The following is a 12,596-nucleotide window of genomic DNA, read 5'->3' on the forward strand; positions in this document are numbered from 1 at the left end:
ATTTTAAGCTCAGGGCAATCATCAGTCCATGGCAGTTTTGCACAATATTTCTTGTCTTTTAGTGTAATTCCAGACTTTTCGTAAGACTCGTAAAAGTTGACAGCATTCTTTGGAGTATCGTGTTGAGATATGCCCATCGATTCTAAGTTCCAAAATCGTTCTAAATCGTGTTCCTCCAATTTATGGTCTAGCAGTACATTCAGCATCATTATTGCCATTGTAACTGCCGTTCTGATCATTAACGGACTGGAAATAAGGTAACCCAGTTTGGATTTGACGGCTGTAGGGCACTGTCCTCGAATAAACTCATCTTGTACTACTTGCCAGTAGTGTTCAGCACCAATCAACAGATTGATTTCAAATTTGTTGTATCTTGTGATCGGATGTGCTAGTCTATGTCCTCTTAAGTATGGCAGCTTGGCAGTCTCAAAATGAGCTACATTGCTGAGTGGAACAGCTATTCCTGGAACAATGAGTACTTCTATTGGTAATACTTCACTATTTTCAGTTTCAAAGCAAATAGTTGCTTTGTTCATGTTTCTGAGGTTACAATTGGTTGCTCCAAAAGTTGCTAAGTTTAGTGTTGTAGTTCCATGGGGTTTTATCTGCAACTTTATGGCAAGATCTTCAGAAATGAGGGACTTTTGCAATCCCTCATCAAGTAAAATGTTAGCCATAGTTGAACCACACTGGAGAAATGGCAGTTTTTAACAAAACCTCTGTAGAAACTGGTACAGCTTCAGCTCTGATAGATTTTACTGCATTGACGGTAACAGGTTAAGCTTGGTCTACTGGTTTATTTCTTTGGTTACATAAACTAGTATGGTGTTTCTTTTCACAAGTTCTACATGTATTGACGAGAGCGACATTCAGATGCCTTGTGTGTACTCAAGCAATTGTAACATAACTTTTTCCTCTTAACTATCCCATATCATGCTTCAGTCTCTTGTACTTTTGTGCAATCATTTGATGGGTGTGGCAAGTTGCAGTATGCACATAACTTTGTGGTATTTGTTTTTGGTGTATTACCTTGCCTCCTAGACTGTGATTTATAACTATGTTTGTGAGACACTCTTGTGACAAAAGATGCGGTAAGAGTTGTATTATCATTATTAACTAATAAGTCATAGCCTCCTTCTTCTGATTGTATTAATGTCCCAATTATTACCGTTGACTCTAGTAAGATTTTTTCTCATTTCGGACGGTAACTTTCTTAATATGATAGGAGTTAAAAGTGCGCCATACATTTTATGACTCTGTCTGAGGGATTCCAAACCTCTGATACTTGTCTCTATTTTAATATAGAAAATACTTAACTTCTCAAGACATTGTTGGACTGGGAATATAAACTAACTTTTGCATATGAGCATCAATTATTTTCTTCTGTTGGCCAAATCGTTTCTTGAGTAATGCAACTGCTTTGTCATAATTTGCATGCGTATGGGCTAATCCAGATATGCATCTCTGAGCTGCATGATGAAGTTGAGCTTTCAGGTATGTGAATTTCTGAATATTTGACAGTAAGGGATTATTGTGTACAGATACTTCAAATGATTCCCAAAACGTTTGCCATAACATAACATCTCCGGAGAAGATCGGAAGTTCTAAAGTTGGAAGTTTGTGATGAAATCTTGTGGCATTATTACTGTACTATGATTTCTCGTATTTCCTGCGGAATGATTCAAGGGGTCTGCGGGTGGGTTAGATACATATACTGATATTTGCTGTGGTATGTGAATAGAGGAATTGGTATTTTGATTCATGTCACAGGGTGGGTATGAAAGCTGTGCATGAGAAAAAGAGCGAATTTGAGGATTTGAGGGTAAACTCACCATTCCTGATGACTGTGTTGTTTCCTTGAATTTCTGCATTGTCACTTCCACAAAAAGATTATAATCGTCAGTTTCTGAGATTTCCTGTTCCATGTTTTCTCCTTCTGTTTCTTCTAGTATCTGGCCATCATAAGTCTGTAAAACTTTCTGCTTCTTGGTAAGAGTATCAATGATTGCCAACAGTTCTGCTGTGCTAATATCATTGTTCCGAATTTTCTGTTCTGTTTTGTTGATAAGTTTAGTAACAGCACTTCTGTGGCCTCGTCTCACATTTTTGAATTTCTCCTTTGGTCACGGCACCAATATCTGGGATTGGGTTGGTTAGTACTTTGCTTTTAGTATAACGAGACTTTCGCTTGATTCAACTTGTATTTAGTTTCAACGTATGTATACAATCTGACGTTACAGTAGTGAGATGTTTTACAATAATCACGTCACATAGTAATGTCAGTAACAATTGTCTATTGTGATATATTCTTGACACCCCCATACCCCCTAGCAAATTAGGATCACTTCATGATCCTCACCGGTGATCCTGTCAGAAATTTTTTTTTTGCACCCCCTCCCCCCCCTTACCTAAAACTCTGGATCCACCAGTGATGTACAAAAACATACATTTTCATATCAGTCCTGAACATATGTTTCCATAAAACAATACAGTTATATTTGCTTCAACTGTGAATTTCACTTTAGAAGAACGGTTTCCTCAGACATCAAAAGTGTCATTTGGAGTCAATTCTAGGGTCATTTTGAGCAAAATGACAAGGGTGGATTCATGTACTGCAGGAGATAAATGATGATAATCTAGGGCACATCCTCAAATTGCACTACTACATTAGTACTTGCTTATCTATTCCCAAATCAAACTAAGAAAAATTGTCTCTGTATAGTAATGTCTTGTTAGTATAACCCTTCCTAGGCCAATTCAATAGTCCAGAACTTCTGCTTATCAGCTTAAACTTAAATGAACCATTACCATTAAGCTAAAAAAAAACCTGAAATAATGTAATGATAGGGTCATGATAATACCATTCAGCTAATGTCCATTACAAATTAATAATGCCACTAACAAGGTCATTGTATATTGGGGTCAAGGTCATATGAAAATCATCTTGAAAATCAGAAGGAATGAAATGTCATTATTAACATGATTAAAGTCACAGAGAATTGCTGGTTATTCTGTTTTAGCTTGCTTTCAATATTTCTTGTTTCATTTCAGGGTGAATTCAAAGTTACAGAGAGACCTTACACTATGGCAGAAGTGAAAAAGGCATTGAAGGAAAAGAGGGTAAGTTTTGTCAACCCTTAAGCTATTGAGAATAAAGAACTAAGTAGTCACAGCTTTCACAGTAATAAATTCTGAACTTGGACCTAGTTTTATTAGTATGTTCATCATTATTGATGTACATGGAGTACCATACTGATAATGCCATACTTTGAGTGAGTTTTAGAATTTGGTGAGCTATCTTAATGGAAGGAAGCTCCTATTTTACTTTCTTATTTGGTATGGGTCTTTTTAATGCCTAATTTAGGCAAGAGCTCAAGTGTATTGTTGTTTTAAAATATAACAACTTTTTTCTATGTGACAGATTTGAAACATTATTGATGTTATGAATATTTTTATTTGTCTGTTGACTTGTTTCATTGTAGCTGATGGAAATGTTTGGTGCTGGTACTGCCTGCGTAGTTTGTCCTGTGAAGGAGATACTATACATGGATGAAATGTTGAACATTCCTACCATGTCTAATGGAGCTCCTATCACCATGAGGTTTTACAATGAACTCACAGATATACAGGTATGTTATAAACAATGCCTGTCTCTCTGTATGTATTTAGGAATGTATGTTAATATTGCATGCAGTGATGATGTTCAGAAAATTAGAGTTGGCTTCCCATTATTAAATGACAATCACCTGATGATCTTTCTTTGTTAGAGAACTGGACAATTGACAAGAAGATTTAAACACCTGTGGAAATATTCTAATATGACATGTTTCAAAGTCCTTATATCCACCCATGGTTTTAAAAGCAGCATTAAATGCATGAATAGCATCATAGACATAACTTGCATATGATGGTAATATATTGGATGACATAGATCAACTTTTCTCAATTTTACCAACTTGACATTAGAATTTTGCTTCACAGTGGTTAATTTGTGCAGCCCATCCATGTAGTTTTTATATGTGCAAAAATTGTTTGTATGTATAATGGTATTACCCTGTTGTTGGCATCTGTTCTGAAATCACTGACAGTTTTCAAGTTATAACAGGTCAAATAGGCCACAACCTTAAGGCAACATAAATAGGCCACAACCATAAGGCAACTTAAATAGGCCACAACCATAAGGCAACATAAATAGGCCACAACCATAAGGCAACATAAATTGACTTTTAGATTTTGTAATACATTGTTTCTAAACCAGTTGTACCTTAAAATGATACGATTAAGTGTGTCAAAAACTAATATCGTGTCCACATTTGCCTCAAGTGAACATTTTTCAAAATGCTGTGGTTGTTTCATGCTGGACTCTCCACTTATTTTTACTATAGACTGGCCATGTTAAATTATTTTACCCTGGACTTAATATCGCTTTTGGTTAAATAAGATGACATGTGTGGCCTGGTGCAGACAAAACAATGATACATTGGAATCTTTATAAATTATTTCCTAATTTTATCTTCTTTACTAATGTACAGTCAAAACTATCTACGACAAATCACCAGGTAATCAGTCATAGTAAGACCAATTGTAGCATCAGAGAGATTTTCTCAAGAATTAAATGGAAATGATGTTTTGACACTTCTCTATTCACTACTCCACATGGTTAACAGGGAGAACTGGAATTTTACCTATAAGACAGTAGTTAAACTATGTTTTGTGAATATTAGAATCACTGTGGCTTGTATAAAAAGATGGAAGATTATTTGTTAATTTTTTTGAGACAGGCTACATATATATTACTTAGCCAATGTTCCAGATTCACTTGGTTATACCTCCTATAAAGAATCAGACATTAATACACCCTGTGGTAAGATATTACCGTTTGATTTTTAGAGGGGACTAGGATGAAATATGAAATAAAAAGGCAGGATCCAAATTTTCCTCAGATAAAAAGGTAGGACAGGCCTTTGGTATGGTACATTGCTGATATATGTTTTTAATTAAATACTATTTTTTAATTTTTGTTTTTAGTATGGCAGAACCAAAAGTGATTGGATGGAATCTATAGAATGATGTCCTCTCTAGTGAGCAAAATATCAATCATGTGACCTGCTAATCCTTATAATGTCTGGTTTGTGGATCAAAGGAATCATGTGATGTATATCTTAAATCATGTGACTAGAATCTCATATCATGTTACCAGAATCTCTGATCATGTGATAGCACTAAAAATTCATGTGACAAGAACATCTGAATCTCAAAAGTATCCATGGATGTGGTTATAGAGATTTGTGAATTCTTATTTATTTTTTTTTGTCGTAGTAGTAATACTTAAAGAATCTTCATTTTACATAATAGGGTTGAATCGTGGCATGGCTTTTATAATCTAAATTATATTTTGTATTTTTTTGTTTTTGATTATTAATACTTTGAAACATAAATTAAAATCAAGTTATTATATTTTCAATGGCATTATTTGACAGCTCTTGTGGTATGGTTTCTTTGTTTTGAATATTGTGGTGTACAACATTTTAGATAGAACAAAGTTACATACACTCTGAAGTACTCATATCCTTCATTATTTGGATCAATTTTGTATCTTTTTTTTCACAGTATTGGAATATGAATCTCTGTACAGTATTGAAATATGAAATCTCTTATAATTTTTATTTTAGCTCCATTTTTGTATTTATTTTTTTTTCTTTTCTTTTTCTATTTTTGCATTTAATTAAAGATCTGTTCTTGAAAGTTTTTAATTGATTATATTTTGAATGACATTTACACTGTCTGTATCTAATGCACACAAACTTTATTTCTTCTTTGTTTTTGAGGTCTCCATGTAATATTTGCTGTATTATTATAAAATTAATTAAATTCAACAATTGTCATAAGTCTGTGATAAAACTGTATTAACATACCTAACAATTAAGTCAAGTTTATTATGAATATACAGCTTTGTAGTAGTAAATATGTCCTAGTTTTTTATTATCACTTAAAGCTATTTTCCTTACATTTTTTAAAGATACATAAGAAATATATGACATGGAAGTTGATTTTTATCATGTTATATATATTTTTTCCTTTGATGAATCTCATCTGAACAAAACCCGATTTTTCTATTTTATGTTAATCGAGTAAAAAGTGTAATCTAGAACTTTACTTTTTGTAGATGGTAATACATATAGTGATCTATGAACTGAAGGAATAAGAGCTTTAAAATGCCTTTATTTTCTTCTGCTTATTTTATTTTCTTGACTATGAAGTTATGTCTTAATAATAGTATGTTTTTTTATAAAGTTAAGCTATGCAATGTATTTTACTAACTTAGAATGCTGTAATATTTTTGTATATAAGTGTTAGGATTGATGGAAACACTCATCAATCAAACTCCTAATAGCATTTTGATTAGAAATTTCTGCTTGAAATGCTTGACTGATACATAATTGATGTCTCAATATGTCTCTGTTTTAATTGTGCTTTTTTAATAATAAAAAAACATAAAAGTGTATAAAATTAGTTTTTAGGTAATACAAAAAGCAGTGGGTAATAGGTATGGATCACTACTACTAATAATAACAACTGCAGGTAGAATTTTTTCATGTTTAACATAATTTTCTTTGTAATTTATAACCCATGGTTGAGTACAACTTAGTGAAATTTGATATCTTTTATGTGTGAATTGATCAAAAAATGTTTTTTTACCTGACTAACAGTAGTTTATGTTCTTCTATATATTGCTGTTGTGTTGCACCATTTTTCTGCTTTCAGAAGGTTTTTAGCTTGTGAATGGTTTGCAGTTGTATCATAGTTATTTTGTTCCTTAAATGCCTGTAACTGTTTATAGGAATTGTCACAAACTGGTTTGTTAATGGTATTTGTATAGTTCAAAATGGGTTAACATAGGTAGTTTTGTTTGAGTTAATTCTCTAATTTGAGCAGGCAAGTCGAAAACGAGGTAATTGGTTTGAGTGATAGTGATCATCAATTGCATGTTCTTATGTAATGAGTGTTCTTAGTTCTCCATAATAATTTCCACTCACACACGCTAAATGAGAGGAATAAATGGGGGGGAGTACAAAAAACTGTAATATCTTATACTTATTAGCTCAAAATATAAATACTGTATCAGGAAGACTTTGTATTCAGGTACGGTTATAGGACTTCACTGCTTTGAAATGTGATTTATTTCAAAATTAAAACATTAATTGGGGTCGTATAAATAATAAAATTATTATTGATCCAAAAAAAATAAGATTGAAAATAGTACTTAATTTATCATTGCACGAAATTTGTATTAGTTAGTAGCTCAACATGCATGCAACTCTATTTCAATTTTTTAAAATTCAGAATTTTTACCATATATATTTGTCAATTATTCTTTTGTATTTGTTACTTAATAGTGTGCCAAACCTCTTACTTTTAAATGCTCAATACTGATGTACACCGGTGTATTTTTAGACATCGTCTCTTTCCAAATTCATAATCTACCTTTTTTCCTTGTGATACAGACCATGAATAGGGCAGCCATTTGCTTCAATCTATTTTTTGTCCTTCACCACAACACAGAAAGGGAAATAGATATACCAGTATTCATGCATTCATGCATGTGTCTTTCAGTCTGTACTTTTGGTGGGCCCAACTCCTCTGAAACTACTCAACAGATTTGGTTCAAAATTTGTAGGATTGTTAGTCATTATTTGTAATGATCATATTGTGCAGCCTTTTGACTTGACAAATTTTATATGAGTCATGGTACTTTCGCACTTCAACTTTTTATGCTCAGTGGGGGGACATGTGGCTTGCTGCTATTTTTTTTCATGCTGATTAAATGATGTTTAATTGCCATAATGCTTGTCAATCTTATACAAATGGTTCTTACAACACAGGCCATTTGTACAGTCAAAAACTTTGTTTTCTTCTGATGATGATTAATGCAGAAATACGATACTCTTTATCCATATCACTTGACTGCTTAGACAGGTGTCATGTTTCAGACAGATGTTCTGTTCTCACATCTAGTTTAGATTTGTGATTTATGCTAGTAATGAAACCAATTTTTGGAAGGCATACCTGAAATTTTTACGTCTACTTGAATGTATCTAGTCCTATACCTTTAAACTTAATATTTTTCATCATCTATTACTATTGTTCTTTATTATTATGGTATAAATATAAACTGTAGAAGAATGGAATATTTGAATGTATTTTTTAACATTTAGTAGTAATAGTATTTTCACGTGGCTCATTTTAGTTGTTTTTTTATACCATATATAACATAGCTACCAAGTAGACATATGTAGAATGGTTTTCTTTGTATCTTGTACTGAAGATAAAAACAGATCTTTAGTTCTGGTATTGTTTGGTGTGGACAGAAAATTTGAGAAAACTTTTAACTTTCAATTTGAAAGAAAAAAGAATTGTAAGACCAAAAATTATTTCAGTGAACATGACACTAATGGCTGTTAAGACACTGCTCAGATTGAAGTCATTAGTGTTTTTATTGATTTCAGTTGTTGTTACAATTTCACTACTCATGCCATAGTGCTGACAGTATTAACAGTCTGAAACTAGATGAAATTTCCACAAATTACACACATGTAGCAATAATCCCTGAATTCTTCTTACAAGTTTCATATTGTCTGAAAATTATACTATTTTTTCTTAATAAAAAATACTTCTGTACAATAACTTGTATCTTGTGAAAAATTTTAAATATTCCTATATTATTTACTGGAAGTAAGTACAGTAGATTAAAAGGAGCTTTCAATTATAACTTTTTTAGAGTAATCAAGGTAACCAAGGTAATGAACTGCAAGATTAGAAATACGAGTGGTGTTTAAATGTAGCATTTGTGGTGTGATGTTTTTAACGCACACTGTATGAAACTTCTGACTTTTTGTTTAAGTTAGATAAATGCTTTATGAAGGATTATTTTCAGTGAAATCATAACTTCAGCGAATATTGCCATTACAATTTTTCAGAAATGCTGTCATTTAAACAAAATGCAAATAATGGAAATTATACACAATTAATATGAAAAAGTTTGTGTGGTGTATTATAAATAGCCATATTTGTTTAATTTTTTTTGTTGTATTTGCAGCTAATTTTTGTTACATTAAAGAGTGTGCAGTTATTTTATTGTTTATCTATACAACTTTATAGCCTTCTTCACGTGCTTGTGGCACATTATTGGGGTTCAGAGCTACATAGCTGGTTATTTATATGTTCATTTGGAGTTTGCCAGAAAGTTGTACCAAGCCACAATTGTTATAGATTGTACACAGTTCATCAGCCCTCACTAAAATTTAGAGTATTAATGATAGATTCATGCATTGATTGCTATCACAGGCAGGTATTTCATGCATTCAATACAATGTTTAATTAAACAAAAGCAGATCAAACGGCCCTCTTATGACATTGCTATTTTTTTTAAAACACTTTTAAAAAATTTTAGCTCATCTTGAGCTATTTCCATCATATGTAATTGTTGTCTGTACACTTTTCTTCAATCTTCTCTGAAACTACTAGTAAGAATTTATTGGAAGTTGGTATAAATGTTCCTTATGGTATCCTGAAAGGAGTGGTACCACAACTTCAGTCCTAGGAGACGTAATTTTGTAGACTTATTTAAGCTAAAGAAGTAACACATCTTTTTTTCTCTATCTCTCACAGTTTATAAGATATACCTTGAAATAACTGGCTTTACTCTAATGTTAAATAGACTTGGTGGCCTTGTTTTTTTACAGATCAAAAATCCGAATGCCCCTTTTGTCTTCCTTTTTGTATAAACAAATACAAACAAAGGAATTTTAGAATAATGGCAAGTATTGTAATCTTTCACAAGTTTAATTCAATGTATTGTCGTTACAAACTTGAATGGGTGGGGCAAAGTAATAAAATAAGTATATCCTTTTTTTAGCAAGTAGTGTAAATGTATTGTGTCTGTCACACACACATACACACACAGAGCATGAACTTAAAAAGAGACCACTACTGACTGAAGGAGAGCTCTACTTAATAAAATGCTACTGGAAAGACGGTAATCGGTTTTAACCACCATAACCTAACTGATCGGAAGATAAATTTAAGTAGCAATACAGAAGGTACAAACGACAGAATTTTTTGGACACACTGGGAACGCCAAAAGGACAACATACTGATAGAACAACAAATCGAACACAAAAGAAGCAAAAAAGTACACATAGAAAACCAGACAGCAAAATTGGGGTGAACTGAAGATGCACCAGAAGGGTAAGCAGTTCCTGCTTCTAGCCAGACACCCATCGCTAAGTGTAGAAATCTACATTAGTATCATTGTTAAGATGAGCGTAATTCTGTCAAAGTCAGAAGATGGTACACCTTAATGAAAGAAAACAGTCATCTACAAATTTATACTGCCGGTCATTTATTTAACTCTCTAAGGTTAACTATGTTATAAGAGAAATCAAATCACGGACAACTTGATAGTTACTATGCATGACAGAAAAGTTTTGCTTAAAAATACAGAGCTTACTACAATAGGAAAAGTCATTGTAGTCATGTTAGGCACAAGTGAAATAAAAACCTGTGACAAAAGAAATAGCAAAGACAAGAATGTCATATAATTATAGAAGATATGGTATGGTTGCCAAGGAGACTGTGATCCACCAAAAACTAAGCAACATACAATTAACCTTCTACAGGTCACTACACCGTCTTCAATGATGGGCAAAACCCATACCATAAAGCAAACTGTAATATCCTCAAAATATATAAAGTGAAACTATTCATAAAAGACATAAATCAACATAATCTATACAAAAAAACGTATAAAGATGAATAAAGAATATAAAAAGCAACGACAACCATTGGACTACAAGTTCACGGCTTGTGACAGGCATATAAAGTATGTGGCGGTGTTAAAACATGTTTGTGAGAGTTGACCCTACTAATCTGGGACAGTGGTAGGGAAATACAACAATAGAACTAACTATAAAAATCTTAAATTCAGATTTAACTCCTGGAATTGACACAGAATATGAACACTTTAACAAATAGGACGAACGACAACAAGCTGCATCTTCGCTGTTTCTGAAAGCTAGTTCCAAATCCAAAAACAACTGATAAACACACCTTATCTACTCAAACAAAAATATCAATAAAAACACAACTAACAGGATTTAGTGAAAATGTATCTTAGAATGATTAAGTGAAACAAAGTCTTTGTGCAAAAGCCAAGATAAAGAGTAATGGCAGGAAGTAGGAAAATGTAATAGAATTAATTAATACTGTATTTAATTTATTAACAAGGGAATCAAAGTTAGAACCAATAAAACAGAATTCAAATATTTAACAATGATACAGCGAAGATAACCCTTACAGATAAGTTCAAATATTTTTGAATATAAAAGGATTCTGTTTAAACTTTCGAGCTTTACCATATAAACTAGGATGTAAAATCCCATTTTTGGTTACGTTACGATGAGTACAGCTAAACTTCAGCATCAAATCTTTATATTTATGGAAGAATTTAGTAAAATTGTTAATTAATTTATGGTAACAAAAACCTTGACTCAACAATTTACCAGTAATACAGAGATTTCATTCATTAAATCTGTAACTCTGCTATAAACACAGACATATCAAACAAGTTGAGAAATATATACACCATATGAAGGAGCCAATGGAATGTCCCTGTCAAAGAAGGAAAAATTAACAATTGGAAACGAAAAATCATCCCTCTTGTCGTAAATTTTTGTTTTGTGTTTACCTTGTGAAATGGAAACATCCAGATCCAGAAAAGGACAATTAAAGCTGTCATTATCAGCTTTATTCAAAGTTAATTCCTTGGGGTAAATTTCAGCAGTGTATTTGAAAAAGCTAGAATTATTCATCACAAAAATATGCTTATTTCGAAGAACCATACTATCAAAATTTACTAACAAAATATGTTTAACCATTTCAGATAAAGATTTACATGATTTTGTGCACAGTTGGTGCCTAGGTTGTTATCCCTTCAGTTTTTGGTCTTGGATTGAGTAGCATTGCCCATGTAAGTCATTTCATTTCTGGAAAACTCCAAATGACAACTTTCCACTATTTCAAGTTTTGGCATTTTCGGACAAGAATTTGCAGCCTGTAAATACGTTAAATAGAAAACTATATGATTTTTCTAAAATTCAATCAGTGGAATGAAATAATCCTTCTATACAGAATCTTTCTGTTGTTAACACAACAAACTCTGAATAATAGAATTACTAATTGGAAAGGGTGAATAACCAAAATATCACGAGTGCCGAAGAATGCCTAAATTCAACAAGTGTGCAAAACTTGAAACATTTGGAACAGGATTATGTTGCTACAAGATTGAAGTCATCACTAAAAAAGTTATATGGTCGTCATCATGAACTTGGAGGATTGTTACAGTGTATCCATCATGCAGCATGAAAACTGAATTGTTCAACGTGTCATAGTTTTCCTTTCCTCTATCGTCTACCCGGACGATTTTTTATGAGCAACTCGACCGGTTTTCCTAGAAAAGCAGAGGACGCTTACCCTATATGTGCACCTGGTCCATGCTCCCAGTTCTCTGTGGAGTTGCTCATTAACTTTTGTTACTT

The 12,596-nt window shown here is 32.5% G+C and overlaps 2 protein-coding genes across 2 annotated transcripts in view; both read left to right on the forward strand.

Annotated features, from left to right (window-relative positions):
• The window catches only part of LOC148609172 (branched-chain-amino-acid aminotransferase, cytosolic-like), a 30,109-nt gene extending 20,979 nt beyond the window's left edge, over positions 1-9,130 (forward strand). The window contains exons 9-11 of the mRNA XM_088595662.1: positions 3,052-3,120; positions 3,483-3,629; positions 5,029-9,130. Coding sequence (XP_088451788.1) covers positions 3,052-3,120; positions 3,483-3,629; positions 5,029-5,070 — 258 coding nt within the window. The 3' untranslated portion in view covers positions 5,071-9,130. The remainder of the gene's footprint in view (positions 1-3,051; positions 3,121-3,482; positions 3,630-5,028) is intronic.
• The window catches only part of LOC148609162 (uncharacterized), a 461,126-nt gene that overhangs the window by 407,557 nt on the left and 40,973 nt on the right, over positions 1-12,596 (forward strand). The window lies entirely within an intron of this gene.

Source organism: Perna viridis, chromosome 8 (assembly GCF_037379345.1).
Source record: "Perna viridis isolate PV_CMFRI_1.1 ecotype Kerala chromosome 8, ASM3737934v1, whole genome shotgun sequence".
Lineage (NCBI taxonomy): Eukaryota > Metazoa > Mollusca > Bivalvia > Mytilida > Mytilidae > Perna > Perna viridis.